This window comes from Anolis sagrei, chromosome 12, assembly GCF_037176765.1.
Source record: "Anolis sagrei isolate rAnoSag1 chromosome 12, rAnoSag1.mat, whole genome shotgun sequence".
In the NCBI taxonomy this organism is placed as follows: Eukaryota; Metazoa; Chordata; class Lepidosauria; order Squamata; family Dactyloidae; genus Anolis; species Anolis sagrei.
In genome coordinates, this window is record NC_090032.1 from 13,790,184 (window position 1) to 13,817,708 (window position 27,525).

The 27,525-nt window shown below is 46.2% G+C and overlaps 2 protein-coding genes across 3 annotated transcripts in view; both read left to right on the forward strand.

The window, feature by feature from the left end:
* The first annotated feature begins 509 nt into the window (after positions 1–509).
* Positions 510–14,391, forward strand: UFC1 (ubiquitin-fold modifier conjugating enzyme 1). The gene is made up of 6 exons (XM_060758545.2): positions 510–671; positions 3,245–3,312; positions 4,591–4,654; positions 4,762–4,838; positions 4,931–5,021; positions 14,136–14,391. The coding sequence occupies exons 1-6, from the start codon at positions 549–551 to the stop codon at positions 14,214–14,216; spliced, it is 504 nt and encodes a 167-aa protein (XP_060614528.1). The 5' UTR covers positions 510–548; the 3' UTR covers positions 14,217–14,391.
* Positions 14,392–18,754: 4,363 nt separating this feature from the next.
* The window catches only part of USP21 (ubiquitin specific peptidase 21), a 42,199-nt gene continuing 33,428 nt past the window's right edge, over positions 18,755–27,525 (forward strand). For both annotated transcript variants that reach the window (XM_060758295.2, XM_060758296.2), the window contains exons 1-2: positions 18,755–18,926; positions 23,955–24,048. In XM_060758295.2, the coding sequence (XP_060614278.2) occupies positions 18,770–18,926; positions 23,955–24,048 (251 nt within the window). In that variant the 5' untranslated portion in view covers positions 18,755–18,769. The remainder of the gene's footprint in view (positions 18,927–23,954; positions 24,049–27,525) is intronic.

Genomic DNA, 27,525 nt, shown 5'->3' on the forward strand with positions numbered 1-27,525 from the left:
TTCCGGGGAGCGGCGTGAGCTTCCGCTGTCAGCCCTAGCTTCTGCCAACCTAGCAGTTCGAAAACATGCAAATGTGAGTAGATCAATAGGTACCGCTCTGGCGGGAAGGTAACGGCGCTCCATGCAGTCATGCCGGCCACATGACCTTGAAGGTGTATACGGACAACGCTGGCTCTTCGGCTTAGAAATGGAGATGAGCACCACTCCCCAGAGTCAGACATGACTGGACTTAAGGTCAGGGGACTACCTTTACCTTTACCTTTATGCTCAGAACATATATTTCCAAGAGTTTTGTTACTACACACAGCAGGTATGGGTCATCTTGGGCACTCCAAGTGTTTTGGACTTCAACTCCCACAATTCCTAGCAGCCTTAGGCGCATGACTAATCCACAGGCTGGAAAGCTCTGTTGACAACAGCCACACACTTCCGCCACGAAGAATCCCGCCCCTCTGACCTGGACAAAGATGGCCGCCGTTTCCCGTTCTGATACCAAGGAATGAAGCCACTTCCGGTGACGTCGGCGCCCCTTTTCTCCCTTACCCAAGATGGCCGACGAGGCAACTCGCCGGCTGGTGGCGGAGCTGCCGCTTCTGAAGACGAACGCGGGTCCGCGGGACCAAGAGCTGTGGGTGAAGCGGCTCAAGGAGGAATACCAGGCGCTCATTAAGGTACGAGAGGGAACGGGAGTCTCCTCAGGAACGGGATTCTGAGGCTGACGGGACTTCCTGGGTTTGCTCGCCTACGGTGGCTTTCGAGGGTCAGTTTGAGGCAGAATTCGTATTCATTGTGCCAAAGGGCTTCCAAAAGAGAGGAGAGAAGAAGATTGAACGACAGTCAATTGACAGAATAGGAGCATAGAGCTGGAAGAGACTCCAAAGGCCATCCAGTCCAACCCCCTTCTGCCAGGCATGAAGACACCATCCAAGCCCTCCCGACAGATGGCCATCCAGCCTCTGCTTACAAATCTTCAGAGAAGAAGACTCCATCACAATCACCATCATTATTATTATTATTTATTATTATCATTATTCAAGGGTAAGGTAAAGGTAGTCCCCGGACATTAAGTCCAGTCATATCTGACTCTGGGGTGTGGTGCTCATCTCCATTTCTAAGCCGAAGAGCCGGCATTGTCCGTAGACACCTCCAAGGTCATGTGGCCGGCATGACTGCATGGAGCGCCCTTACCTTCCCGCCGGAGCGGTACCTATTGATCTACTCACATTTGCATATTTTCGAACTGCTAGGTTGGCAGAAGCTAGGGCTGACAGCGGAAGCTCACGCCGCTCCCCGGAATCGAACCTGCGACCTTTCGATCAACAAGCTCAGCAGCTCAGTGCTTTAACCCACTGCGCCACTGGGGGCTCCTATTCAAGGGTATTCAATGCTAATCCAGTCCAACCCCCTTCTGCTAGACATGAAGATACCATCCAAGCCCTCCCGACAGATGGCCACCCAGCCTCTGCTTATAAGCCTCCAGAGAAGGAGACTCCATCACAATCACCATCGTTATTCTTATTTATTATTATCATTTTTCAAGGGTATTCAGTGCTAATCCAGTCCAACCCCCTTCTGCTAGACATGAAGATACCATCCAAGCCCTCCCGACAGATGGCCATCCAGCCTCTGCTTACAAGCCTCCAAAGAAGGAGACTCCATCACAATCACCATAATCATTATTTATTATTATCATTATTAAAGGGTATTCAGTGCTAATCAAGCCAGCCAATTGCAACATTCACGCCTCCCAACAAAAGTTTCCCTCCAGGCAGGAAGCAGCAAGGCTTTAAATCTGCAAGGCCATTCAGTGGTAATCAAGCTGGCCAATTGCAACATTCGCACTTGCTTTCCAACTGACAAGAGTTCTTTCTCCCACCCTGGACATAATTCCACAGTCATTTGGGAGTTGTAGTTGCTGGGATTCATAGTTCACCTACGTTCAAAGAGCATTCTGAACTCCATTAATGATGGAATTGGGCCAAACGTGGCACACAGGACTCCAATGACCAACAGAAAACACTAGAAGGTTTGGGAAGCATTGACCTTGAGTTTGGGAGTTGTAGTTCACCTACATCCAGAGAGCACTGTGGACTCAAATAATGATGGATCTGGACCAGACTTGGCACAAATATTCCACATGCCCAAATATGTACACTGGTGGAGTTTGGGGGAAATAGACTTTGACATTTGGGAGTTGTAGTTTCTGGGATTTATAGTTCACCTACAATGAAAGAACATTCTGAACCCCACCAGTGACGGAATTGGGCCAAACTTTCCACTGAACCCTCATGACCAACAGAAAATACTAAAGGCCATCCAGTCCAACTCCCTTCATCAGGGCAAGAAAACATAATCAAAGCCCTCCTGCCAAAGAGCCATCCAGCCATAGATATAGATAGATAGATATGATTCACACGCATACACATAGTATGATAGATGTGAAAGGAGAATTATATGTTGCATGTTCCAGAGTAGGCCAACCAGACAATCAAGTATAAAGAAATTACATATATTAGAAACCAACACTTTCTCTTTATTTTCCACATCACCAGACTGGGCCACAGCAACGCGTGACGGGGCAGCTAGTTAAAAATATAAAGCAAAGTATTGGCAGGGTTTTTGGAAGTTATTTTTGGAAGTTATATCACCTCTCAACAAAAGATTGCCCAGGCACTGCCAGGCCATCAAATGCTAATCAAGGTGGTCAGTTGAAACATTCACACCTAGCTGTAAGCTCACAGCAGCCGCTCCCAATAACGACACAGGACGCCAATCCGTAATCAATCAGGAACTTTTACTGCTGGACATTCATACACGAAGAAAGCCAGGATTGGCCGGCAGCTGCGGTTCAACCCTTATATACCCTCCCTCACAATTGAATTCCCCCTTCCCGCCAACCGAGAATCCCGCGCAATGTTCCCCGCCAAATGCCAACTGCTTCCCCCCAAGGCCACCAGCTGCACATCCTTATCAGCATTCCATGTCAGGATCCTGGTTTTTTGCGCCAAGATTCAAGGCCTGGAAACCGGTTCCTGACACCTAGCTCCAGCAGACAAGAGCCCTTTGTCTCACCCTGGTCATTCCACAGATATATAAACCCTTTTTCCTACTTCCAGCAGACCTCACTACCTCTGAGGATGATTGCCATAGATGCAGGCGAAACGTCAGGAGAGAATGCCTCTAGAACATGGCCATGTAGCCCGAAAAAACCTACAACAACCCAATTTTTTCTTTGTTTTTCCAGTACGTTGAGAACAACAAGAACGCTGATAATGATTGGTTCAGACTAGAATCCAACAAAGAAGGCACCAGGTGGGTTTGCTAGTATATTATTAAGAAAAGCAAGTATAAAATGATCAGGAAGTAGAGTAATTAATGGCTAGGTGTTGCATTTCGGAACACTGCATTTTCCCTGATTTATTCCTGTATGGAAATGAGGTTCGTTCAGATTCAAGTTCTCTGTTTTCAGTAGTCAGATTACAATATTGCAAAAATATTGCATCTGTATAATGCACATAAAGTACTGTATATAGTAAAGGTAAAGGTTGTCCCCTGAGATTAAGTCCAGTCATGTCTGACTCTGGGGTGTGGTGCTCATCTCCATTTTTAAGCCGAAGAGCCAGCGTTGTCCATAGACACCTCCAAGGTCATGTGGCCGGCATGACTGCATGGAGCGCCCTTACCTTCCCGCCGGAGCGGTACCTATTGATCTACTCACATTTGCATGTTTTCGAACTGCTAGGTTGGCAGAAGCTAGGGCTGACAGCGGAAGCTCACGCCGCTCCCTGGAATCGAACCTGCGACCTTTTGATCAACAAGCTCAGCAGCTCAGTGCTTTAACCCACTGTATATACTCGAGTATAAGTCTAGTTTTTCAGACCTTTTTTTAGGCTGAAAAAGTCCCCTTTGGCTTATATTCGAGTCAAAGTTACTTATTATTTTACTCTGTTATAAATACATAATAAATGCATTATTATTATTATTACATTTATCATTTTACTTTATTGTTGTTATTATTGCATTTATTATTTTACTCTATGCATTATTATTATTGTTAATATTACATTTCCATTATATTACTCTATTATTATTATTATTATTATTATTATTACCATCTTTATTATTTTAATCTATTTATTTTTATTGGAAGGATACACAAGCACATTTACATTGAAGAAGGTCAGAATGATTTAATCAGAGTTAGGCACTTATCTTAAATATTCAAAAACATTTAACCTCTTGATGCCTCAAACAAACAAGAGTTCAATATATTGTCGAAGGCTTTCATGGCTGGAATCACTAGGTTCTTGTGGGTTTTTTCGGGCTATAGAGCCATGTTCTAGAGGCATTTCTCCTGACGTTTCGCCTGCATCTATGGCAAGCATCCTCAGAGGTTGTGAGAGTTCTTTCTCCCACCCTGGACATTATTCCATAGATATATAAACCCCACTTGCCTAGTTTCCAACATCTGAGGATGCCTGCCGTAGGTGTGGGCGAACCGTCAGGAGAGAATGCTTCTGCAACATGGCCATACAGCCGAGAAAACTCACGGCAACCCATTTACTTCTTCTTCTTTTTTTGCCTTTCTAGGTGGTTTGGGAAGTGCTGGTACATCCACAATCTCTTGAAGTACGAGTTTGCGGTTGAGTTTGATGTGAGTCTTTATCTCTTTCTTGGCTATTCCATTCTATCGAATGGTGCCTTGAACACAGCAATACAGAATCCTGACATTTGAGGCTCATGAATGTGATTAATTTGCAGATTCCGGTCACTTATCCTGCCACTGCTCCAGAAATAGCCATTCCAGAACTGGATGGGAAAACAGCCAAAATGTACAGGTCAGTTCCTCACCTCTGTAATGTAGCTCTTGGGCTAATGTTCTCTTTCTGCCTGTCATTTTAAGATCTGGAACATTTTTCTTCCTTTATAGGGGTGGGAAAATATGCCTGACAGACCATTTCAAGCCCTTGTGGGCCAGGAACGTTCCCAAATTTGGACTTGCGCACCTCATGGCTCTGGGGGTAAGTTGTTGGCCTGACTCAGAATGAAGGTGGTGAAAGGAGGCTTAGGTTCATGAATCATAAGAGTTGGAAGGGAAGCCATCCAGTCTCATCCCAATTCTTTCTATTTATTTATTTATTTATTTATTGTGTCAGGAGCAACCAGACAGTTGTATTACACTTTTAACAAAACAAACAAACAGAAAAAAACACAAAGTTTGCAAGCTCGGTAGTTGATTAAATGACCTTTGACCAGTATCTGGCCACTTGGAGTGCCTCTGGTGTTACTATAAGAAGGTCCTCCGTTGTGCATGTGGCAGGGCTCAGAATCCATTGCAGAAGGTGGTCAGTGATTAATTTGCTCTTCTCCACACTCGCATTTTGTGGATTCCACTTTGTAGCCCCATTTCTTAAGGCTGGCTATGCATCTCGTGGTGCCAGAGCGCAGTCTGTTCAGCGCCTTCCGAGTCACCCAGTTTTCTGTGTGCCCAAGGGGGAGTCTCTCATATGGTATCAGCCATTGACTGAGGTTCTGGGTTTGAGCCTGCCGTTTTTGGACTCTCGCTTGCTGAGGTGTTCTCTGTAGATCTTAGAAAACTATTTCTAGATTTAAGTCATTGATGTGCTGGCTGATACCCAAACAGGGGATGAGCTGGAGATGTCACTGCCTTGGTCCTTTCACTATTGGCTGCTACTTCCCGGCAGATGTCAGGTGGTGCAATACCGGCTAGATAGTGTAATTTCTCCAGTGATGTGAGGCGCAGACACCCCGTGATAATGCAGCATGTCTCATTAAGAGTCACATCCACTGTTTTAGCGTGGTGAGATGTGTTCCACACTGGGCATGCATACTCAGCAGCAGAGTAGTATAGCGAAAGGGCAGATGTCTTCACTGTGTCTGGTTCTGATCCCCAGGTTGTGCCAGTCAGCTTTCGTATGGTATTGTGTCTAGTGCCCACTTTTTGCTTGATGTTCAGGCAGTGCTTCTTGTAGGTCAGAGCACAGTCCAGAGTGACTCCCAGGGATTTGGGTGCGCTACAATGCTCCTGTGGGATTCCTTCCCAGGTCATCCTCAGAGCTCGGGATGCTTGTCTGTTCTTAAGGTGAAAAGCACATGTCTGTGTTTTAGATGGATTAGGGATCAGCTGGCTTTCCGTGTAGAAGGCGGTAAGAGCACCTAGAGCTTCGGAGAGCTTCTTTTCAACCATCTCAAAACTCCCTGCTTGAGTAGTAATGGCACAATCATCAGCATAGATGAAGCTCTCTGTCCCTTTTGGCAGTGGCTGGTCATTTGTGTAAATATTGAACATGGATGGAGCAAGCACGCTCCCCTGAGGCAGGCCGTTCTTCTGTTTCTGCCATATGCTTTTCTGGTCCTGGAACTCAACAAAAAAGCTCCTGTTTTGTAGCAGGTTTCCTATGAGGCGGGTGAGGTGGTCGTCCTTTGTGATATTATACATTTTTCTCGGGAGGAGGTGGTGGTTTAGTGTATCATAAACCGCTGACAGATCTATGAAGACAGCTCCTGTGATCTGCTGCCTTTCAAAGCCATCTTCTATGTGCTGAGTCAGGTTCAGCACTTGCGATGTGCAGCTTTTGCCTTTCCTGAAGCCAGTTTGCTGTGGAATCTAAGCTATCAATACACAACTGAAGTGGCAAAGTGTCAACCTAATATAGGCCCATTTCAGTCTCCTTGAGGCCAAAGGGTTATATGGATGTGTGGAAGGGCCCTGATTACCCGAGTCCACACTGCCATATAACCCAGTTCAAAGATATTATATAGGTATTATTGTTGTTGTTGTTATAGATGTATAGATATTATTATAGGAATACAAATATTATTAAAGGCATGTAGGTATTATTATTATTATAGGTGTTATTTATTTATTTTGTATCAAAAGCATTGCATAAATTAGTATAAAACTGATTAAAAATAGGAGCACAGGGCTAAATATCTTTCGAGCAAAAACCGGCAACAGATGGATTAATACACATATAATATCTATAATATCTATATGCCTATAATAATATCTATAGGTCTATAATAATATCTGTAGGTCTATAATAATATCAATATCCATATGTCTATAATTATAATATCTGTTTGTCAATAATATCTATACATCTATAATAATAGATTATAATTTTTTTAATAATTTACAGACCTATAGATATTATTATAGGTATATAGATATTATGGATATTGTATGTGTATATAGATATTATTATTATTATAGACATAGATATAGGCATATAGGTATTATTATTATAGATGTATAGATATTATTGACAAATTGTCAGGTTCCGCTGGTTCTTAGAAAAAAACTCGCACTCACAAGTAGGCACTCGGATTTGGAGTTTATTTCGGTCCATACAGAACAAAGTCAAAGAGAGAACTGAGGTTTCCCGCCAAGAGTCTCCAGATCCCCCCTCCTGGCTTCGGCCCCTCCTTCTCCCCCTTGCTTATCAAAGTTTAGACTAAGGTTCCTTTTCCCACAGCTTCAAAGCGAATACTATGCCCAGATGTCCCTGCCATAAACCCATCTATCATGACTACTCCCTCTAGTGTCAGGAAGAAGACTTCTTGGAATCTCGAACATGAAGGCACATCCTGACACTATCTCCCCCCCTCGGAAGATGGGCCCCAACTGAAAGAAAAAGAGAGAAACATGAGACACAACATCAAGGCTTAGGCTTCAGCGGGAAGGCAGAGTGGAACTTTTTTATAAGGCGCGGAGCGTTTACATGTTCTTGTAACACCCACTCCGGGTGGATAGCCTTAGAGGACCACTGAACCAAATAATACAACTTTCCCCGTGTCCGCTTAGAGTCCAGAATGTCCTTGATTTCAAAATGAGTATGGGCCCCCACCATGATGGGGACTGGTCAGGAATCCGCTTCAGACCATTTCGGAGAGGAGCATGCGGGTTTAAGCAAGCTCACATGGAAGACTGGGTGGACCCTCCTCCAAGTATGGGGCAGCTCTAGCCGTACAGTAACTGGATTGATGACCTTCTGGACGGGGAAGGGCCCCATATACAAAGCGGACAATTTACGGGATGGTTGGGTGGATTTCAAGTATTTGGTGGACAGGTACACTAGGTCCCCCACCTTGAGCTGGGGTTGCAGCGACCTCTTTTTGTCAGCGAATTTCTTATAGTCAGACTTGGCTTTGTCTAAAGTCTCTTTAACAACAGGCCAGGACGCTGCAATCATCTCCCCCCATCCATCCGGTGAAGTCTCTCCTGGTCCCAGGGGTGTCAGGCCCGGAAATGGGGGAAAGTCTCTACCCCCCACAATTTTAAAAGGTGAAGACCCCGTGGACACATGTTTGCTATTGTTGTAACTATATTCAGTGAAGTCTAGCAGGGAAGCCCAATTGTCTTGTTGATAAGTGGAATAGCATCTTAGGTACTGTTGTAAGGTTTTTTGAACTCTCTCGGTGGCCCCATCAGTTTCTGGGTGGAAAGCTGTACTTAGGGCCCGCTCTGTCCCTAGCATGGACAAAAAGGACTTCCAAAACTTGGATGTGAACTGTGTGCCCCTGTCGGTTATAATCCTGCGTGGACAGCCATGTAACCTGAACACATGGTGAAGGAACAGCTTCGCCAATTCAGGGGCAGAGGGAAGTCTTTTCAGGGCTACGAAGTGTGCCTGCTTGGAAAACAGGTCAATTACAGTCCAGATAGTATTATATCCATGGCTGTCGGGCAGTTCTACTACAAAGTCCATGGCAATTTCTGACCAGGGGTGTGTGGGGTTGGCCACTGGTTGTAACAGTCCCGTGGGTTTCCCCACCTTTTGTTTGTTTTTTGCACAGGTTGGACATTCCCGGATATAGTCTTTTATGTCCTTGCGCATAGCAGGCCACCAGAACTGACAGGCCAGTAGTTTAAGGGTCTTGGTGAACCCAAAGTGGCCCGCTAGCAGTGAGTCATGGCCCCCCTTAATTATGTCCTTTCGCATGGAAGCTGGCACGTAGTATTTGGCCCCATAAGTCCAGAGTCCTCCCTCTTGGGTTAGGTCCCCTTTGTGTTGTTGTAACCACTCATCTTTTCCTGCTGCTTCCCTCAACCTCTGTAACAATTCAGCTGGCTGGCTGGGGGGAGGTGTCTTGTCAGGATTGGGAGCGTTGGGAGGGTTGCGCCCTCTTGGACATTCCGCCGCTCTGTGCCCCTCCTGGCCGCACGCGAAGCAGGGGCCCCTCCTTCCTTTCCTCTCGCGGCTGGCTGACCTTCCTCTGGGTGAGGGGCGTCTCGACCCTCCTTGCGGGCCTGCTGCGGGGTGCCGGGTTCGCCCTCTCTCTCTCACTCTGCGTGGCATCTGCTCCTGGTCACACTCGACCCTCCCCGCCAGCACAATCCACTCCTCAAGCGTGTTTGGGTTGCTCCGGTGCAGTGACCACTCCAACACATCGGAGCGCAAGCCCGCTCGGAAGTATTCGAGCTTTGTGGCTTCAGACCAGTCTCTAATTCTGCCCGCAATGGCTTTAAACTCCAAGGCATATTCAGAGACAGTCTTATTGCCCTGGTAGATTTTTTTAAGCTGTCCTTTCGCCTTCTCCTCCGCCAAGGGATCTTGAAATCTCTCCCGGAGCACTCTCAAGAAGTCATCCAGTCTCCTCAACTCAGGCGCTCGGGTGTCATACATTTGCATGAGCCAATCGGCCGCAGCTTCCTTCAAATTGGCCCCCACTGCATGGATCATAGCTCCCTCTGAGGGGAAGGTATCACCATAGTCCTCCATAAAATGTCTCACGTTTGTGATGAAATAGGAGAGCTGCTTGGGGTCTCCATTGAACTTTACGCGCAGCTCTCCTCTCCCGGGGCCTCCATGTAGTTGGCTTCTCCCCACCCATCCCGAGGTGAATGCCGAGGTCCCGGGGTGGGGGTGGAGCTGCTCCCCCTCCATGGCGAACGCCACTCTCCCCGAGGGCCGATACCCACGCCCCATACCTTGTGGATGAGAGCGTCGCTGCTCTCTCTCTTCTAGTGTGGTTCTCCACGACGCTGCTATCTCTTTCCTCATCTCATCCAGTTGGAATGAAAAAGTTTGCAGCATTCTCTCCATCGCATCCACTTTCTCCCCGAAGTGTTGCGCAGGCAGCGCCGATGCGCTGCTGAGGGGCGAGGGTTCCCTGCGAGGCTCCCGCAATCCCGACATGGGCAGCTTGCATCTCACTGTTACATCCTTCCTGGACGGCATCTGCGTGGAAGTCAGGGGGCCCCTCCAGTCTTCAGGCACTGCTGGGCCCTCTTCTTCTATCCCCACACCTCCTTCTTGGGAAGATTCCTCGTCCTCGATCCTCTCATCCTCCAGCCCCTGGGAAGGGAAAGCTCCGGTGCCTCCCTCGGCTCCCATCAGGATCTCTCCTTCCTGGAACATGCTCTTTCTCCGGATAGTTGTATTCCTCACAGGTTGAGCAAGAAGTTGTGAGTTCTCTCTTTATGTCAGGTTCCGCTGGATCTTAGAAAAAACTCGCACTCACAAGTAGGTACTCGGATTTGGAGTTTATTTCAGTCCATACAGAACAAAGTCAAAGAGAGAACTGAGGTTTCCCGCCAAGAGTCTCCAGATCCCCCCTCCTGGCTTCGGCCCCTCCTTCTCCCCCTTGCTTATCAAAGTTTAGACTAAGATTCCTTTTCCCACAGCTTCAAAGCGAATACTATGCCCAGATGTCCCTGCCATAAACCCATCTATCATGACTACTCCCTCTAGTGTCAGGAAGAAGACTTCTTGGAATCTCAAACATGAAGGCACATCCTGACACAAATAGATATGATAATTATAGACATATGGATATTGATATTATTATAGACCTACAGATATTATTATAGACATGTAGATATTATTGTTACAGACATATAGATATCATAGACATATATATTGTAGACTTAAAGATATCACTATGATAGGTATACATATTGTTATTATTATTGTAGATATATTATAGCCCAGGGTTGCTATAAAGTAAAAATGGATGGCCATCTTTCAGGAGTGTTTTGATTGTGCCTTTCTGGGCAGCCTTTGCTAACTCACAGAGCGTGCCTTTTTGTCCTTTCTTTGAATACTGGACTTCATTTCATAGAATCATAGAATCAAAGAGTTGGAAGAGACCTCATGGGCCATCCAGTCCAACCCCCTGCCAAGAAGCAGGAATATTGCATTCAAATCACCCCTGACAAATGGCCATCCAGCCTCTGCTTAAAAGCTTCCAAAGAAGGAGCCTCCACCACACTCCGGGGCAGAGAGTTCCACTGCTGAACGGCTCTCACAGTCAGGAAGTTCTTCCTCATGTTCAGATGGAATCTCCTCTCTTGTAGTTTGAAGCCATTGTTCCGCGTCCTAGTCTCCAAGGAAGCAGAAAACAAGCTTGCTCCCTCCTCCCTGTGGCTTCCTCTCACATATTTATACATGGCTATCATATCTCCTCTCAGCCTTCTCTTCTTCAGGCTAAACATGCCCAGTTCCCTAAGCCGCTCCTCATAGGGCTTGTTCTCCAGACCCTTGATCATTTGAGTCGCCCTCCTCTGGACACATTCCAGCTTGTCAATATCTCTCTTGAATTGTGGTGCCCAGAATTGGACACAATATTCCAGATGTGGTCTAACCAAAGCGGAATAGAGGGGTAGCATGACTTCCTTAGATCTAGACACTAGGCTCCTATTGATGCAGGCCAAAATCCCATTGGCTTTTTTTGCCGCCACATCACATTGTTGGCTCATGTTTAACTTGTTGTCCACGAGGACTCCAAGATCTTTTTCACACGTACTGCTCTCGAGCCAGGCGTCCCCCATTCTGTATCTTTGCATTTCATTTTTTCTGCCAAAGTGGAGTATCTTGCATTTGTCACTGTTGAACTTCATTTTGTTAGTTTTGGCCCATCTCTCTAATCTGTCAAGATCGTTTTGAATTCTGCTCCTGTCCTCTGGACTATTGGCTATCCCTCCCAATTTGGTGTCGTCTGCAAACTTGATGATCATGCCTTCTAGCCCTTCATCTAGTCATTAATAAAGATGTTGAACAGGACCGGGCCCAGGACGGAACCCTGCTTGTGGCACTCCGCTCGTCACTTCTTTCCAAGATGAAGAGAAAGCATTAGTGAGCACTCTCTGTGTTCGTCCACTTAACCAATTACAGATCCACCTCACCGTAGTTTTGCCTAGCCCACATTGGACTAGTTTCCTAGTCCAATGTAGGAAGGAATTACCAGAATTCCTTCCCATAACTCAATATGGATTAGCTTTCTTGGCACATACACACACACAGAATCCCTCCCCTGTGAGTTCCCAGCAGGTATCTCCATGCTGCAGACAGCCAAGACCCAAGAGGGAAAGGGAAAAAGAGGAAAGGAAAGGAAAGGAAGGAAAGGGAGGAGGCAGAAGTGGAGGAGGGTGTTCTCTCTCTCTCTCTTCCTCCCTCCCTCCCTCCTTCCCTCTGTCCCTCTCTGAATCCTTTGGGAAGAGAGAGGCAGGGGTTAGCAAGAGGGATATACCGGCCACCTCTCTCAAACTGCCTCTCGCCTTTCCCCTTGTGCAGGGGGGAGGGTGTTCTTTTAACGCACGCTCTGATAGTCATTTAGGCTTGTGGGGGTTAAGTTCTTTCCGGTTAATTTTTTATTTTTTTTATTTTTGAGTGAAGGACATAGATTACTTTAGTTGTTGACTTATGTTCAAATTTGTGGTCAATTCGTCCAGTGGTTTCTGAGTTCTGTTAATTCCACAAAAGAACATTACATTTTTATTTATATAGATATACATTTTTCATTTCATTCATCATTCATTAGGTGATCCCTCGTTTTCCGAGGAGGATTATCTTCCAGTATTCTTGTGGGTCCATATGTGGCTGTGGAGCCCTATTCTTGCTCTGCATCTTTTTCCGCAGTGAGGGCATCGGTTTCCAGGTGGAAGGCGGTCTCGGTCGGGGTTGGCTTGACGCACCTTCCTCTTGGCACGCTTCTCCCTTTCGCCCTCCATTCGTGCCTCTTCAAATTCTGCAGCACTGCTGGTCACAGCTGACCTCCAGATGGAGCGGTCAAGGGCCAGGGCTTCCCAGTTCTCAGGGTCTATGCTAGTGTTTTTAAGGTTGGCTTTGAGCCCATCTTTAAATCTCTTTTCCTGTCCACCAACATTCTGTTTTCCGTTCTTGAGTTCGGAGTAGAGCAACTGCTTTGGGAGACGGTGGTCAGGCATCCAGACTACGTGGCCGGTCCAGCGGAGTTGATGGCAGAGGACCATAGCTTCAATGCTGGTGGTCTTTGCTTCTTCCAGCACGCTGACGTTTGTCCGCCTGTCTTCCCAAGAGATTTCCAGGATTTTCCGGAGGCAGCGCTGATGGAATTGTTCCAGGAGTTGCACGTGACGTCTGTAGACAGTCCATGTTTCGCAGGCATATAACGGGGTTGGGAGGACAATAGCTCTATAAACAAGCGCCTTGGTATCCCTACGGATGTCCCGGTCCTCAAACACTCTCTGCTTCATTCGGAAAAATGCTGCGCTTGCAGAGCTCAGGCGGTGTTGTATTTCGGTGTCGATGTTGACTTTGGTGGAGAGGTGGCTGCCAAAGTAGCGGAAATGATCAACATTTTCTAATGTTACACCATTAAGCTTTATCACTGGCATTGGATTGGGGTTGGCTGGTGTCTGCTGGAACAGCACCTTGGTTTTTTCAATGTTCAATGGCAGGCCGAGCTTCTCGTATGCTTCTGCGAAGGTGTTTAGAGTGGCTTGTAGATCTTCTGAATGTGCACAGACGACGTTGTCATCAGCATACTGGAGTTCTATAACAGATGTTGTAACCTTGGTTTTGGCTTTCAGTCTGCTGAGGTTGAGTAGCTTGCCATCTGTTCGATAGATTATTTCCACTCATACATATACATATAATATACATATTTTCACTTTTATTATGTGCATAGATAGATGTGTTTCTGTAAAATACACATATTAAAATACACAGAAGAATTTAAAATTCATACTTAAACATTTTTTCTGAGGGGCAGTCCCTCTTTCTAAGGACATTGCATTCAGATCCCTAGTCACCCATGCCTACTGTTCATACTTAGTCTATTCAGATAGATATTCTCTGGCATTCGGGGTATGCAGATGGAGCAACACTAACAGTCTCTTTGTTTTACAGCTGGGACCTTGGCTGGCAGTGGAAATTCCAGATCTGATCTCGAAGGGTCAGATTGAGCACAAGGAGAAAGGAGGAGCGTGAGGTTTATCCTAGCTGGACACTAGGCTTGGGTTTCCTTCTTAGGCCTGGACTGTTGGTGGCTGCTGGGGTCGGATTTGTGCCAATGGCTTGCCTTGTACTTTTATGAGTATCTGATTGTCCAACCTGACTGGGAAACATATCTCAATGAATATAATAAAATATATATATAACTAGACGTGCTCTTTTTTGGGTGGCTGTCTCACTTTGCTGCTTGCCTTTTACTCAAAGTACCCTTGGAGCACCTCTCTATATCTATATCAATAAAAATGTAGTATTTGTTTGTGGGATTAACAGAACTCAACAACCAGTGGACGAATTGACACCAAATTTGGACACAAGACACCGAACAACCCAATGTATGTCCTTCACTCAAAAAACCTGATTTTGTCATTTGGGAGTTGTAGTTGCTGGGATTTATAGTTCACCTATAAATAGTTCACAGTTCTCCCACGACCAACAGAAAATACTGGGTTTGGTGGGCAGTGTCCTTTGGTTTTGGAGTTGTAGTTCACCTACATCCAGAGATCACTGTGGACTCAAACATTGATGGATCTGGACCAAACTCTATACAAAAACTCAATATGCCAAATGTGAACACTGGTGGAGTTTGGGGAAAATAGAATCTTGACATTCGGGAGTTGTAGTTGCTGGGATGTATAGTTCACCTACAATCACAGAGCATTCTGAACCCCAACAACGATAGAATTGGGCCAAACCTCCCACACAGAACCCCCATGTGGGACACAGCAACGCGTGGCAGGGGACAGCTAGTATATATATATATAAATGTGATGTTCGTTTGTGGGATTAACAGAACTCAAAACCCACTGAACGAATTGACACCAAATTTTGCCACAAGACACCTACTAGCCCAAAGAGTGACCATCACTCAAAAAATTGATTTGTCATTTGGGAGTTGTAGTTGCTAGGATTTATAGTTTACTTATAATCAAAGAGCATTCTGAACCCCACCAATGATGGAATAGAACCAAATGTGGCACACAGGACTCCCATGACCAACAGAAAACACTAGAAGGGTTTGGTGGACATTGACCTTGAGTTTGGGAGTTGTAGTTCACCTACACCCAGAGAGCACTGTGGACTCAAACAATAGGTTCTTGTGGGTTTTTTTCGGGCTATAGGGCCATGTTCTAGAGGCATTTTTTCCTGACGTTTCGCCTGCATCTATGGCAAGCATCCTCAGAGGTAGTAAGGTCTGTTGGAATTAGGACAAAGGGTTTATATATCTGTGGAATGGCTGGGGTGGGGCACAGAGCTCTTCTCTGCTGGAGCTAGGTGTGAATGTTTCAACTGACCACTTTCATTAGCATTTGAAGGCCTGGCTGAGCCTGGGAAAATGTTCTGTTGAGAGGTGTTAAGATGTGCCTGGTTGTTTCCTCTCTGCTGTTTTGCTGTTGTAATTTTTGAGTTTTTTAATACTGGTAGCCAGATTTTGTTCATTTTCATGGTCTCTTCCTTTCTGTTGAAATTGTCCACATGCTTGTGGATTTCAATGGCTTCTCTGTGTAGTCTGACATGGTGGTTGTTGGTGTGGTCCAGCAATCAATCAATCAATCAATGATTTATTACGGTCTTTGACCAGCACAGTACAGAATGGGGCATTGGTGCCCAAGGAAGGGAATCGCAGTTCCCAAGTAGATCAGGTATAAAAGCAGATTAAAAGCAGATTAAAAGTCTGAAAGAGCACAAAGGGAGTGCTGCAAAAAACCCAGATTTGCCAAACAACCATAGTAACAAGCATAGCAGCAAAGAAGACAAAAGTGTTCAAACATCTGAGCTAGTGGGTGAGACAAGCTACTCTCACATGCTCCAACTGGTTGCTACCACTGTTGAGCATTTATACAACAAACTTAGAGATCTCAACCTCAAAGTTGACTCCATTATCACAACCCAGAAAGAAAGAAAGCAACTGAGGCAGACCACTTGTGTGGTCCAGCATTTCTGTGTTCTCAAATAATATGCTGTGTCCAGGCTGGTTCATCAGGTGCTCTGCTATGGCTGACTTCTCTGGCTGAAGTAGTCTGCAGTGCCTTTCATGTTCCTTGATTCGTGTTTGGGCATTGCTGCTGCGTTTGGTGGTCCCTATGGAGACTTGTCCACAGCTGCATGGTATACGGTAGACTCCTGCAGAGGTGAGAGGATGCCTCTTGTCCTTTGCTGAACGGAGCATTTGTTGAATTTTCTTGGTGGGTTTGTAGATTGTTTGTATGTTGTGTTTCCTCATCAGCTTCCCAATGCGGTCAGTGGTTCCCTTGATGTATGGCAGGAACACTTTCCCTCTGGGTGGATCTTCATCTTGACTCTCGTGGCTTGTTCTTGGTCTTGCAGCTCTTCTGATGTCTGAGGTGGAGTCTCCATTGGCCTGGAGAGCCCAGTCCTGCCATACATCAAGGGAACCTAGCCATGAAAGCCTTCGACAATACATTCAACGACTCAAACAATGATAGATCTGGACCAACCTTGGCACGAATATTCCATATGCCCAAATATGAACACAGATGGAGTTTGGGGGAAATAGACCTTGACATTTGGGAGTTGTAGTTCTTGGGATTTATAGTTCACCTACAATCAAAAGCATTCTGAACTCCACAAACGACAGAATTGGGGCAAACTTCCCATACAGAACCCCCATACTTAAGGCCATCCAACTCCCTTCACCAGGGCAAGAAAACATAATCAAATCCCTCCTGACAAAGAGCCATCCAGCCATAGATATAGATAGATATGTATATGATTCACACACAGAAAGATATAGTATCATAGATTTGAAAGGGACCCCTAAAGAAGGAGAATGATGTGTTGCATGTTCCAGGTTGGGCAAACCAGACAATCTCCACATCAACACTGACAAAAAACCAGCAAGAAAAACTGTTTACCCACAAGCATCAAGACATTACATATATTAGAAACCAACACTTTCTCAGACTGGGCCACAGCAACGCTGGCAGGGGACAGCTAGTGTGTGTGTGGTGTGTGTATATATATACACACACACACACACACCGTATATACTTGAGTATAAGCCAACCCGAATATAAGCCAAGGCACCTAATTTTGCCACAAAAAACGGGGGAAATGGATTGACTCGAATAAAAGCCGAGGGTGGAAAATGCAGCAGCCATTGGTAAATTTCAAAATAAAAATACACACCAATAAAATTACATTAATTGAGGAATCAGTTAAATGTATTTGAATATTTACATGACTGTAATTCAACATAAGACTGTTCAACTCTGATTCAACCATTATTCTAACCCTACAGATGGCCATCCCGCCTCTGTTTGGAAGTGTTTAAACAGAGACTGGATGGCCATCTGTCAGGGGTGATTTGAATGCAATCAAATCAAGCTTGCTCCCTCCTCCCTGTGACTTCCTCTCACATATTTATACATGGCTATCATATCTCCTCTCAGCCTTCTCTTCTTCAGGCTAAACATGCCCAGCTCCTTAAGCCGCTCCTCATAGGGCTTGTTCTCCAAACCCTTGATCATTTTAGTCGCCCTCCTCTGGACACATTCCAGCTTGTCAATATCTCTCTTGGACAGCGCTCCATGCAGTCATGCTGGCCACATGACCTTGGAGGTGTCTACGGACAACGTCGGCTCTTCGACTTAGAAATGGAGATGAGCACCAACCCCCAGAATCAGACATGACTGGACTTAATGTCAAGGGACAACCTTTACCTTATAAAAACTGTAAATAAATAAAGAATATAAATATAAATAATATAAATACTGTAAATAAATAATATAAATAAATATAAATACTGTAAATAAATAAATCAAAGAGTTGGAAGAGACCTCATGAGCCATCCAGTCCAACCCCCTGCCAAGAAGCAGGAATATTGCATTCAAATCACCCCTGACAGATGGCCATCCAGCCTCTGTTTGGAAGCTTCCAAAGAAGGAGCCTCCACCACACTCCGGGGCAGAGAGTTCCACTGCTGAACAGATCACACAGTCATGGGCCATCCAGTCCAACCCCATTCTGCCAAGAAGCAGGAATATTGCATTCAAATCATCCCTGGCAGATGGCCATCCAGCCTCTGTTTGGAAGCTTTTAAGCAGAGGCTTGATGGCCATTTGTCGGGGGTGATTTGAATGCAATATTCCTGCTTCTTGGCAGGGGGTTGGACTGGATGGCCCATGAGGTCTCTTCCAACTCTTTGATTCTATGAAATATAAATACTGTAAATAAATAAATAAATAAATAAATAAAATACTATAAATACTAGTTTCAAATAATGTGAAACAGATAATGTGAGATTGTATACAGCAGTGTGGAAAGGGCCTCAGATAACCCAGCTCAAAGCAGATATTGTGGATGATCCGCCTGGATATTCTGTGTTCTATGGCTGGGTAGAAGGGCCCATAGTCCCACGTTTGCAAAATGCTGCGGCCCCTTTAAATTTCGCAGGACGCTTTGCTTGGCTCCCATGGCAACGGGAGGCGAGCGTGGCGGGGTTTGCGGCAAAAGGGAGCACACAGTCTGTGACGTCAACTAAGTTCCGAAAGGGAAGGGGAAGAGTCAGCATGGCGCATGCGCGGCTCAGGCGGTCCGGGCGCTTGCGCCTGCGCGGTAGGGCCGCGCGAAGCCCAGCCTCTGGCCGGGCAAGCCGGAGAGGAGAGGAGGGACAAAGATGGCGGCTGGCGCCCCAGGAGTTGTTGTTGCCATGGCGTCGTGGAGGAGGTGAGCGCCTACAGCACCTGAAGGCCTTCGCGGCTGGGAGGGGGGCGCGTTTGGGTCGTGGCCGAGGTGGGCAGCGGTGAAGCTTCCTGAATGAGGGACAGAAGGAGAAGCAGAGGAGGTTTCTTGGGGGGTTTGGTGTCTGGGGGGCCATTGAGGCCTAGGAGGTGGGCTCTGCAAGGGGAGGCCTCAGGGGAAGGCAGGCCTGGGCCTGGCCAGGGGGAGAGGCCACCCACACCTTTGCACAACAATAGGGAGACCTATTCGCATTATTATGTAATCTCTTCATCATGGAGCCTAGTGTCTAGGTCCAGGGAAGTCATGCTACCTCTCTATTCTGCTCTGGTTAGACCACACCTGGAATATTGTGCCCAATGCTATATTCCAAAGCCAAGATTTCACCAGCTTTCTGAAAGTCAGGAGGGAAGAGGCAGATCTAATCTCCAATGGGGGAGAGTTCCAGAGCCGAGGGGCCACCACCGAGAAGGCCCTGTCCCTCGTCCCCACCAGGCGCAATTGCAAAGGAGGATTGCGAAAAAGATCTTGGAGTCCTCGTTGACAACAAGTTTAACATGAGCCAACAATGTGATGTGGTGGCAAAAAAAACCAATGGGATTTTGGCCTGCATCATTATTATTATTATTATTATTATTATTAACTTTATTTGTACCCCGCTAGCATCTCCCGAAGGACTCGATGCGGCTTACACGGGCCGAAGCCTCAAAACACAATACAATAGAAAACATAACACAACAATAAACAAAGCAAATCAAAACAATTAAGCAAAATAACAACAATGACAATACATCAATACATCAAGACACTATTAAAACTGGTTCGGCCGGCGCAATGGGGTACAGGGTTAAAAGTGCTGAGATGGCAGGAGGAACGTAGGATTAAAAGTGCGGTGTGCAGCAACATTGGTTGTGCTAAAGTGCTTCTAGGACTTGGGATGGGGATTCCTAATCTGCGAAGGCACATCGGAACAGCCAAGTTTTTAGGTTCCTTCTGAAAACTGCTAGAGTAGGGGCCTGACGAAGCTCTTTTGGAAGGGCATTCCAAAGTCGGGGGGCCGCCACAGAGAAAGCCCTGTCCCGTGTCCCCACCAAGCGCGCTTGCGACGTAGGTGGGATCACGAGCAGGGCCTCCCCAGATGACCGGAGCGAGCGTGTGGGTTCGTAGATGGAGATGCGGTCACGCAGGTAGGGTGGTCCCAAACCGTTCAGGGCTTTGTAGGTGAGCACCTGCACCTTGAATTGGGCTCGGAAAATAAATGGCAGCCAGTGGAGCTCCTTAAACAGAGGGGTAGACCTCTCTTGATAATGAGCTCCAGTTAGCATCCTAGCCGCTGCCCGCTGGACCAATTGAAGTTTCCGAGCCGTCTTCAAGGGCAGCCCCACGTAGAGCGCATTGCAGTAATCCATTCTAGAGGTGACCAAGGCGTGGACCACCCCGGCCAGATCACCCCGGCCAGATCAGTAGGAGCCTATTTATTTATGTTATTTATTTCGTGTGCTTATACCCCACCCTTCTCAACCCCCGAGGGGGGACTCAGGGCGGCTTACAAAAGGCACATCTTGGTGCCTACACAAATACAATAACATGTAAAAACCAGCAATTAAATGGTCAACAATTAAAACACTTAAAAACAACAATATATCACACAATCAATAGCTAATCTCAGACACAGCGTTCACCAACTCAGAGTTCATATTTCGTTCCACCTTGTCCAACTCCTATCCATCGTCACAGTCCCTTATTCATCTGCCAGTGTCTAGATCTAGGGAAGTCATGCTACCTCTATTCTGCTCTGGTTAGACCACACCTGGAATATTGTGTTCAATTCTGGGCACCACAATTCAAGAGAGATATTGACAAGCTGGAATGTGTCCAGAGGAGGGCGACTCAAATGATCAAGGGTCTGGAGAACAAGCCCTATGAGGAGCGGATTAAGGAGCTGGCCATGTTTAGCCTGAAGAAGAAAAGGATGAGAGGAGATATGATAGCCATGTATAAATATGTGAGAGGAAGCCACAGGGAGGAGGGAGCAAGCTTGTTTTCTGCTTCCCTGGAGACTAGGACGCAATGGAACAATGGCTTCAAACCACAAGAGAGGAGATTCCATCTGAACATGAGGAGTGTGGTGGAGGCTCCTTCTTTGGAAGCTTTTAAACAGAGGCTGGATGGCCATCTGTCAAGGGTGGTTTGAATGCAATATTCCTGCTTCTTGGCAGGGGGTTGGACTGGATGGCCCATGAGGTCTCTTCCAACTCTTTGATTCTATGATTTTATGGCAAACTCTTTGGAGTAGCCTGACAGCAGTCTATGCGAGTCTTAGGTTGGATTGACACTGCATTATATGGCAGTGTCGACCCATCTTTAGTAGAATCATAGAATCCTAGAGTTGGAAGAGACCTCCTGGGCCATCCAGTCCAACCCCATTCTGCCAAGAAGCAGGAATATTGCATTCAAAGCACCACTGACAGATGGCCATCCAGCCCCTGTTTAAAAGCTTCCAAAGAAGGAGCCTCCACCACACTCCAGGGCAGAGAGTTCCACTGCTGAACGGCTCTCACAGTCAGGAAGTTCTTCCTCATGTTCAGATGGCATCTCCTTTCTTGTAGTTTGAAGCCATTGTTCCATTGCGTCCTAGTCTCCAGGGAAGCTGAAAACAAGCTTGCTCCCTCCTCCCTGTGGCTTCTTCTCCTCACATATTCTCTGTGGTGGCCCCCCCCAACTCTGGAACTCTCTCCCCAAGGACATTAGACAAGCCCCAACATTGGCAGTCTTTAGGAAGAGTCCGAAGACTTGGCTGTTCCAGTGTGCCTTTCCAGAATAGGAAACTCCTAGCACCATGTCCCAAATGCACTTTGTTAGAGATTTAGGATTGTCTGCACATTGCACCTACCTCCAAAACCTCTACATTTCACCTGTCATGTCCAGCACTTTTAAATCTTGTTCATTACATTGGCCCAGACTTAGGTTTTAAATGCGTCATGGTGTCATTGTTTTTAGTGTGTTTTTTTTTGCTTGATGTTTATTGTTTGCTTTATGAGTTTTATTGCTGTATTGTTATGTTGTTGTTTTGTTGGCGGCCTTGGCCTTTGTAAGCTGCATCGAGTCTTTCACGATTTGTTAGCGGGGTATAAGTAAAGTTAATAAATAAATAAATAAATAATATTTATACATGGCTATCATGTCTCCTCTCAACCTTCTCTTCTTCAGGCTAAAAATGGCCAGCTCTTTCAGCCGCTCCTCATAGGGCTTGTTCTCCAGACCTTTGATAATTTTAGTCGTTCTCCTCTGGACACATTCCAGCTTGTCAATATCTCTCTTGAATTGTGGTGCCCAGAATTGGACACAATATTCCAGGTGTGGTCAAACCAAGGCAGAATAGAGGGGTAGCATAACTTCCCTAGATCTAGACACTCTGCTCCTATTGATGCAGGCCAAAATCCCATTGGCTTTTTTTGCCGCCACATCACATTGTTGGTTCATGTTTAACTTGTTGTCCACGAGGACTCCAAGATCTTTTTCACACGTACTGCTCTCGAGCCAGGCATCGTCCCACATTCTGTCTCTTTACATTTCGTTTTTTCTGCCTAAGTGGAGTATCTTGCATTTGTCCCCGTTGAACTTCATTTTGTTAGTTTTGGCCCATCATCTCTCCAATCTGTCAAGATCGCTTTGAATCCTGCTCCTGTCCTCTGGAGTATTGGCTCTCCCAATTTGGTGTCGTCTGCAAACTTGATGATCCTGCCTTCTAACCCTTCATCTAAGTCATTAATAAAGATGTTGAACAGGACCGGGCCCAGGACGGAACCCTGCGGCACTCCACTCGCCCCTTCTTTGCAAGATGAAGAGGAAGCATTAGTGAGCACCCTCTGGGTTCGTCCATTTAACCAATTACAGATCCACCTAACCGTAGTTTTGCCTAGCCCACATTGGATTATTCTATTATGATAGAATAATAGAGTTGGAAGAGACCACATGAGCCATCTAGTCCAACCCCCTGCCATGCAGGAAAATCAAAACACCCATGACAGATGGCCATCCAGCCTCTGTTTAAAAGCCTCCAAAGAACGGAGCTTCCATCACCCCTGGTGACGCACCGAGCTGCTGAACTTGATGACCAAAAGGTTGCAAGTTCGAATCCAAGGAGTGGGATGAGCTCCCACTGTTAGCCTCAGCTTCTGCCGACCTAGCAGTTCGAAAACATGCAAATGTGAGTAGATCAATAGGTACCGCTCCGGCGGGAAGGTAACGGCAGTCCATGCAGGCATGCCAGTCACATGACCTTGGAGGCACCTATACGGACAATAATAATAATAATAATAAATTTTATTTATACCCCGCCACCATCTCCCCAGTGGGGACTCGGAGCAGCTTACATGGGGCCAAGCCCGAACAACAATTATAATAAAGAAAAACCGAAAACGCAAACCGAAAACACGAACAATAAAAACAACATCATAATTACATAAAACATGTGAATACATAACAATATAAAATTACAATAAGCACAAACACAATGACAATGGGCAGGCTACACGTAATGATTAAAAGAAGAACTAATTAAAAACTCGGGCGAGATAAAAGAGAAGCAGGTTATTTGTGGAGGAGGGCTTATAGCAGGGGTTGTGGAATCAAGCTTTCCCAAAGCGGGGGGACGGGACGGGGGGGGGGGGAGATGTATACTCCAATGACAGAACGTTGAGGCTGAGCAATAATGTGAGATTGTATCCCTACTCACCAAAGGTGCAGCGGAAGAGCCAGGTTTTAAGGTTCTTTTTAAAGGTTTCAAGGATAGGGGCTTTCCTAATTTCTCCAGGCAATGAGTTCCAGAGTCGGGGAGTCACAGAGGAAAAAGCTCTCTCCCTTGTACTCACCAAGCGAGCTTGTGAAACTGGCAGGGGCGAGAGAAGGGCCTCCCCAGAAGATCGGAGGGCCCGAGATGTTTCATGGAGGGAAATACGGTCACAAAGGTAGGCGGGTCCCAAGATGAGTCCAACTTTTGCTTTTGCTTTGCAGGGCAACGACAGAGGAAAGCCCTCTTGTGCTCATCCACCTCTATGAGGTTTGAACCAGGATCTGGCAGGGGAACGAGTCTCTTGGCTTGTGAGAGGTGAGTATCACCCTTGGGCAAGGACTGAGCTCCTTTTGTCGGTCGATCTCATGAATCCGGCTTTTACTGTCTGTTGAGTTAATCAAAATTGGTTTCAGAGTATTTGGTACTGATTTTCAGTGGTCTTGTTTTACTCGTAAGCTTGCTTAATTTGTTTCTACCGATTTAAGTCACTCTTAATGTGTGGGAGAGATCGTCTGGATCATAGAATCGTAGAATCAAAGAGTTGGAAGAGACCTCATGGGCCATCCAGTCCAACCCCCTGCCAAGAAGCAGGAATATTGCATTCAAATCACCCCTGACAGATGGCCATCCAGCCTCTGCTTAAAAGCTTCCAGAGAAGGAGCCTCCACCACACTCCGGGGCAGAGAGTTCCACTGCTGAACGGCTCTCACAGTCAGGAAGTTCTTCCTCATGTTCAGATGGAATCTCCTCTCTTGTAGTTTGAAGCCATTGTTCCGCGTCCTAGTCTCCAAGGAAGCAGAAAACAAGCTTGCTCCCTCCTCCCTGTGGCTTCCTCTCACATATTTATACATGGCTATCATATCTCCTCTCAGCCTTCTCTTCTTCAGGCTAAACATGCCCAGTTCCCTAAGCCGCTCCTCATAGGGCTTGTTCTCCAGACCCTTGATCATTTTAGTCGCCTTCCTCTGGACACATTCCAGCTTGTCAATATCTCTCTTGAATTGTGGTGCCCAGAATTGGACACAATATTCCAGATGTGGTCTAACCAAAGCAGAATAGAGGGGTAGCATTACTTCCTTAGATCTAGACACTATGCTCCTCTTGATGCAGGCCAAAATCCCATTGGCTTTTTTTGCCGCCACATCACATTGTTGGCTCATGTTTAACTTGTTGTCTACGAGGACTCCAAGATCTTTTTCACACGTACTGCTCTCGAGCCAGGCATTGTCCCCCATTCTGTATCTTTGCATTTCAGTTTTGGAGTTTGTTGCCATCTGTACTCAGATGACGTCCAACTCTCACTCCTTTCTACCTGCTGCTAAGGAGGCTGTTGACGTCCTGAACTGGTGCTTGGTCACTGTGACAGTCTGGATGAGGGTGAACAAATTGAAATTGAATTCAGACAAGGTGGAGGTGCTCCTGGTCAGTCATGAGATCGAATAATAATAATAATAATAATAATAATAATAATAATAGTGTTTATACCCCGCCACCATCATGACGCCAAGACCGAACAACAAATTACAATACTATAAGATACAAATTGCAATAAAATAAACAACATAACATTAAAGTATCAAACATAGAAGCATATAAACAATATACACAAAACATTAAAAAAAAAGAAAGCAGTAAACCAAACATAATGACAGTGAGCAGGCCGCATGTACATAAAATAATTTAAAAACTCAGGGTGAGATAAAGGGGCAGAATTATTTGTAAGGTAGAACTCATAAAGAGATAGGGAAATAAACAAACCTTCATATAAGGGGCGGGGGATGTACTCCTAGGACAAGAATGTTGAGGGAGCAAAAAATGATGTGGCTACTCTCCGAAAGCGCAGCGGAAGAGACAGGTCTTGAGATTCTTTTTAAAGGTTTCTAAAGTAGGTGCTTTCCTAATCTCTCCGGGCAATGAGTTCCAGAGTCAGGGGGCCACAGAGGAAAAAGGCTCTCTCCCTTGTGCCCACAAGGTGAGCCTGAGAAACTGGCAAGGGCGAAAGGAGGGCCTTCCCCGAAGATTGAAGAGTTTGGGCTGGTTCATGGAGAGAAATAGGATCACGAAGGTAGGCGGGTCCCAAACTGTTTAGGGCTTTATAGTTAAGAACCTGTACCTTGAATTGGGACCGGAAGATGAACAGCAGCCAATGGAGCTCCTTGAACAGGGGGGTTGACCGCTCCCTGTAAATTGCCCCTGTTATTAATCTGGCTGCCGACCATTGGACAAGTTGTAATTTCCGGGCCGTCTTCAAGGGTAGCCCCACGAAGAGTGCATTGCAATAATCCAGTATGGAGTTAACTAAGGCATGGACTACCATTGTCAAGTCAGACTTCACGAGGTATGGTCGCAGTTGGCGCACGAGTTTGAATTGTGATAAGGTTCTCCCGGCCACCGCCGACACCTGTGCTTCAAGCGTCAGCGCTGAGTCCAGGAGAACTCCCAAACCCCCAAACTGCGGACCTGTGTCTTCAGGGGGAGTGCAACCCCGTCCAGTTCAGGTTGCCACCCAATACCCCAGTCAGACGGGCAACTGACCTGGAGGACCTCTGTCTTGTGAGGATTGTTCCTCCTCATCCAGGTCATCACAGCAGCCAGGCACTGGTCCGGTATCCTCGGGCTTCCTTGGAGTCTGGTGGAAATGAGTAGTGGAGTTGGGTGTCATCTGCGTAGAGATGCCACCATACTCCAAAACTCCGGATGGCAGGGTATAGGGTTACAGCCTGTGTTGGGTGGGGTCATACTCCCCCTGAAGGTGCAGGTTCGCAGCCTGGAAGTGGTCCTGGATTCATTGCTGAGCCTGGAACCCCAGGTCTGAGTGGTGGCCAGGATAACATTCGCACAATTAAACTTGTGCACCAGTTGCGCCCGTATCTTGGGAAATCAAATTTGGCTACGGTAGCCCACACTCCCGTTACATTTCTAATAGACTACTGTAATGTGCTCTACATGGGGTTGCCTTTGAAGACTGTTTGGAAGCTTCAGGTAGTTCAGCGGGTGGCTGCCAGGCTGCTCACTGGAGCAGCGTACAAAGAGAGGACATTACTTTTGTTGCGCCAGCTCCACTTGCTGCCAGTCTGCTACCAAGCACAATTCACAGTGCTGGCCTATAAAGTCCTAAATCAGGGGTCCTCGAACTTTTTAAACAGAGGGCCAGGACACAGTCCCTCAAACTGTTGAAGGGCCGGATTATAATTTGAAAAAAAAAACATGAATGAATTCCTATGTACGTATCTTATTTGTCATGCAAAAAAACCCCCACTTTAAAACAATACAATAATTAAAATGAAGAACATTTTAACAAATATAAACTTATTAGTATTTCAATAGGAAGTGTGGGTCTGCTTTTGGCTGATGAGATAGGGTTGTTGTTGTTGTTGTTGTTGTTGTTGTATGCTTTCAAGTAATTTCAGACAGGTTGACCCTGAGCGAGGGCCAGGTAAATGACCTTGGAGGGCCGTATCCAGCCCCCGGGCTTTAGTTTGAGGACCCCTGCCTTAAATGGTTCCGGCCCAGCTTACTTTTCCGAACGTATATCCCCCTGTGAACCATCTCAAAGGTTAAAATGATCCAGGGACGCCCTGTTTTTGATTCCACCCCCCTTGTAAGCTCAACTCATGGGGATGAGAGACAGGGCCTTCTTAGTGGTGGCCCCTCGGCTTTGGAAATCCCTCCCCAGGGAAATTAGATCAGTTCCCTCTCTCCTGCCTTCAGGAAGAAAGTTAAATCCTGGTTGTGGGGCCAAGCGTTTGCACAATGATTCCCAGTGAAACAACGATTAGAATATGCTTTTAT

What these genes read in the sequence shown, in the direction of transcription:
- UFC1 (XM_060758545.2), top strand. Translation starts at nt 549, where the DNA reads ATGGCCGACGAGGCAACTCGCCGGCTGGTGGCGGAGCTGCCGCTTCTG. An exon ending in TCCAACAAAGAAGGCACCAG is followed by an intron (nt 3,313 to 4,590) that starts GTGGGTTTGCTA and finishes TTGCCTTTCTAG; the next exon opens with GTGGTTTGGGAAGTGCTGGT. An exon ending in CGCACCTCATGGCTCTGGGG is followed by an intron (nt 5,022 to 14,135) that starts GTAAGTTGTTGG and finishes TTTGTTTTACAG; the next exon opens with CTGGGACCTTGGCTGGCAGT.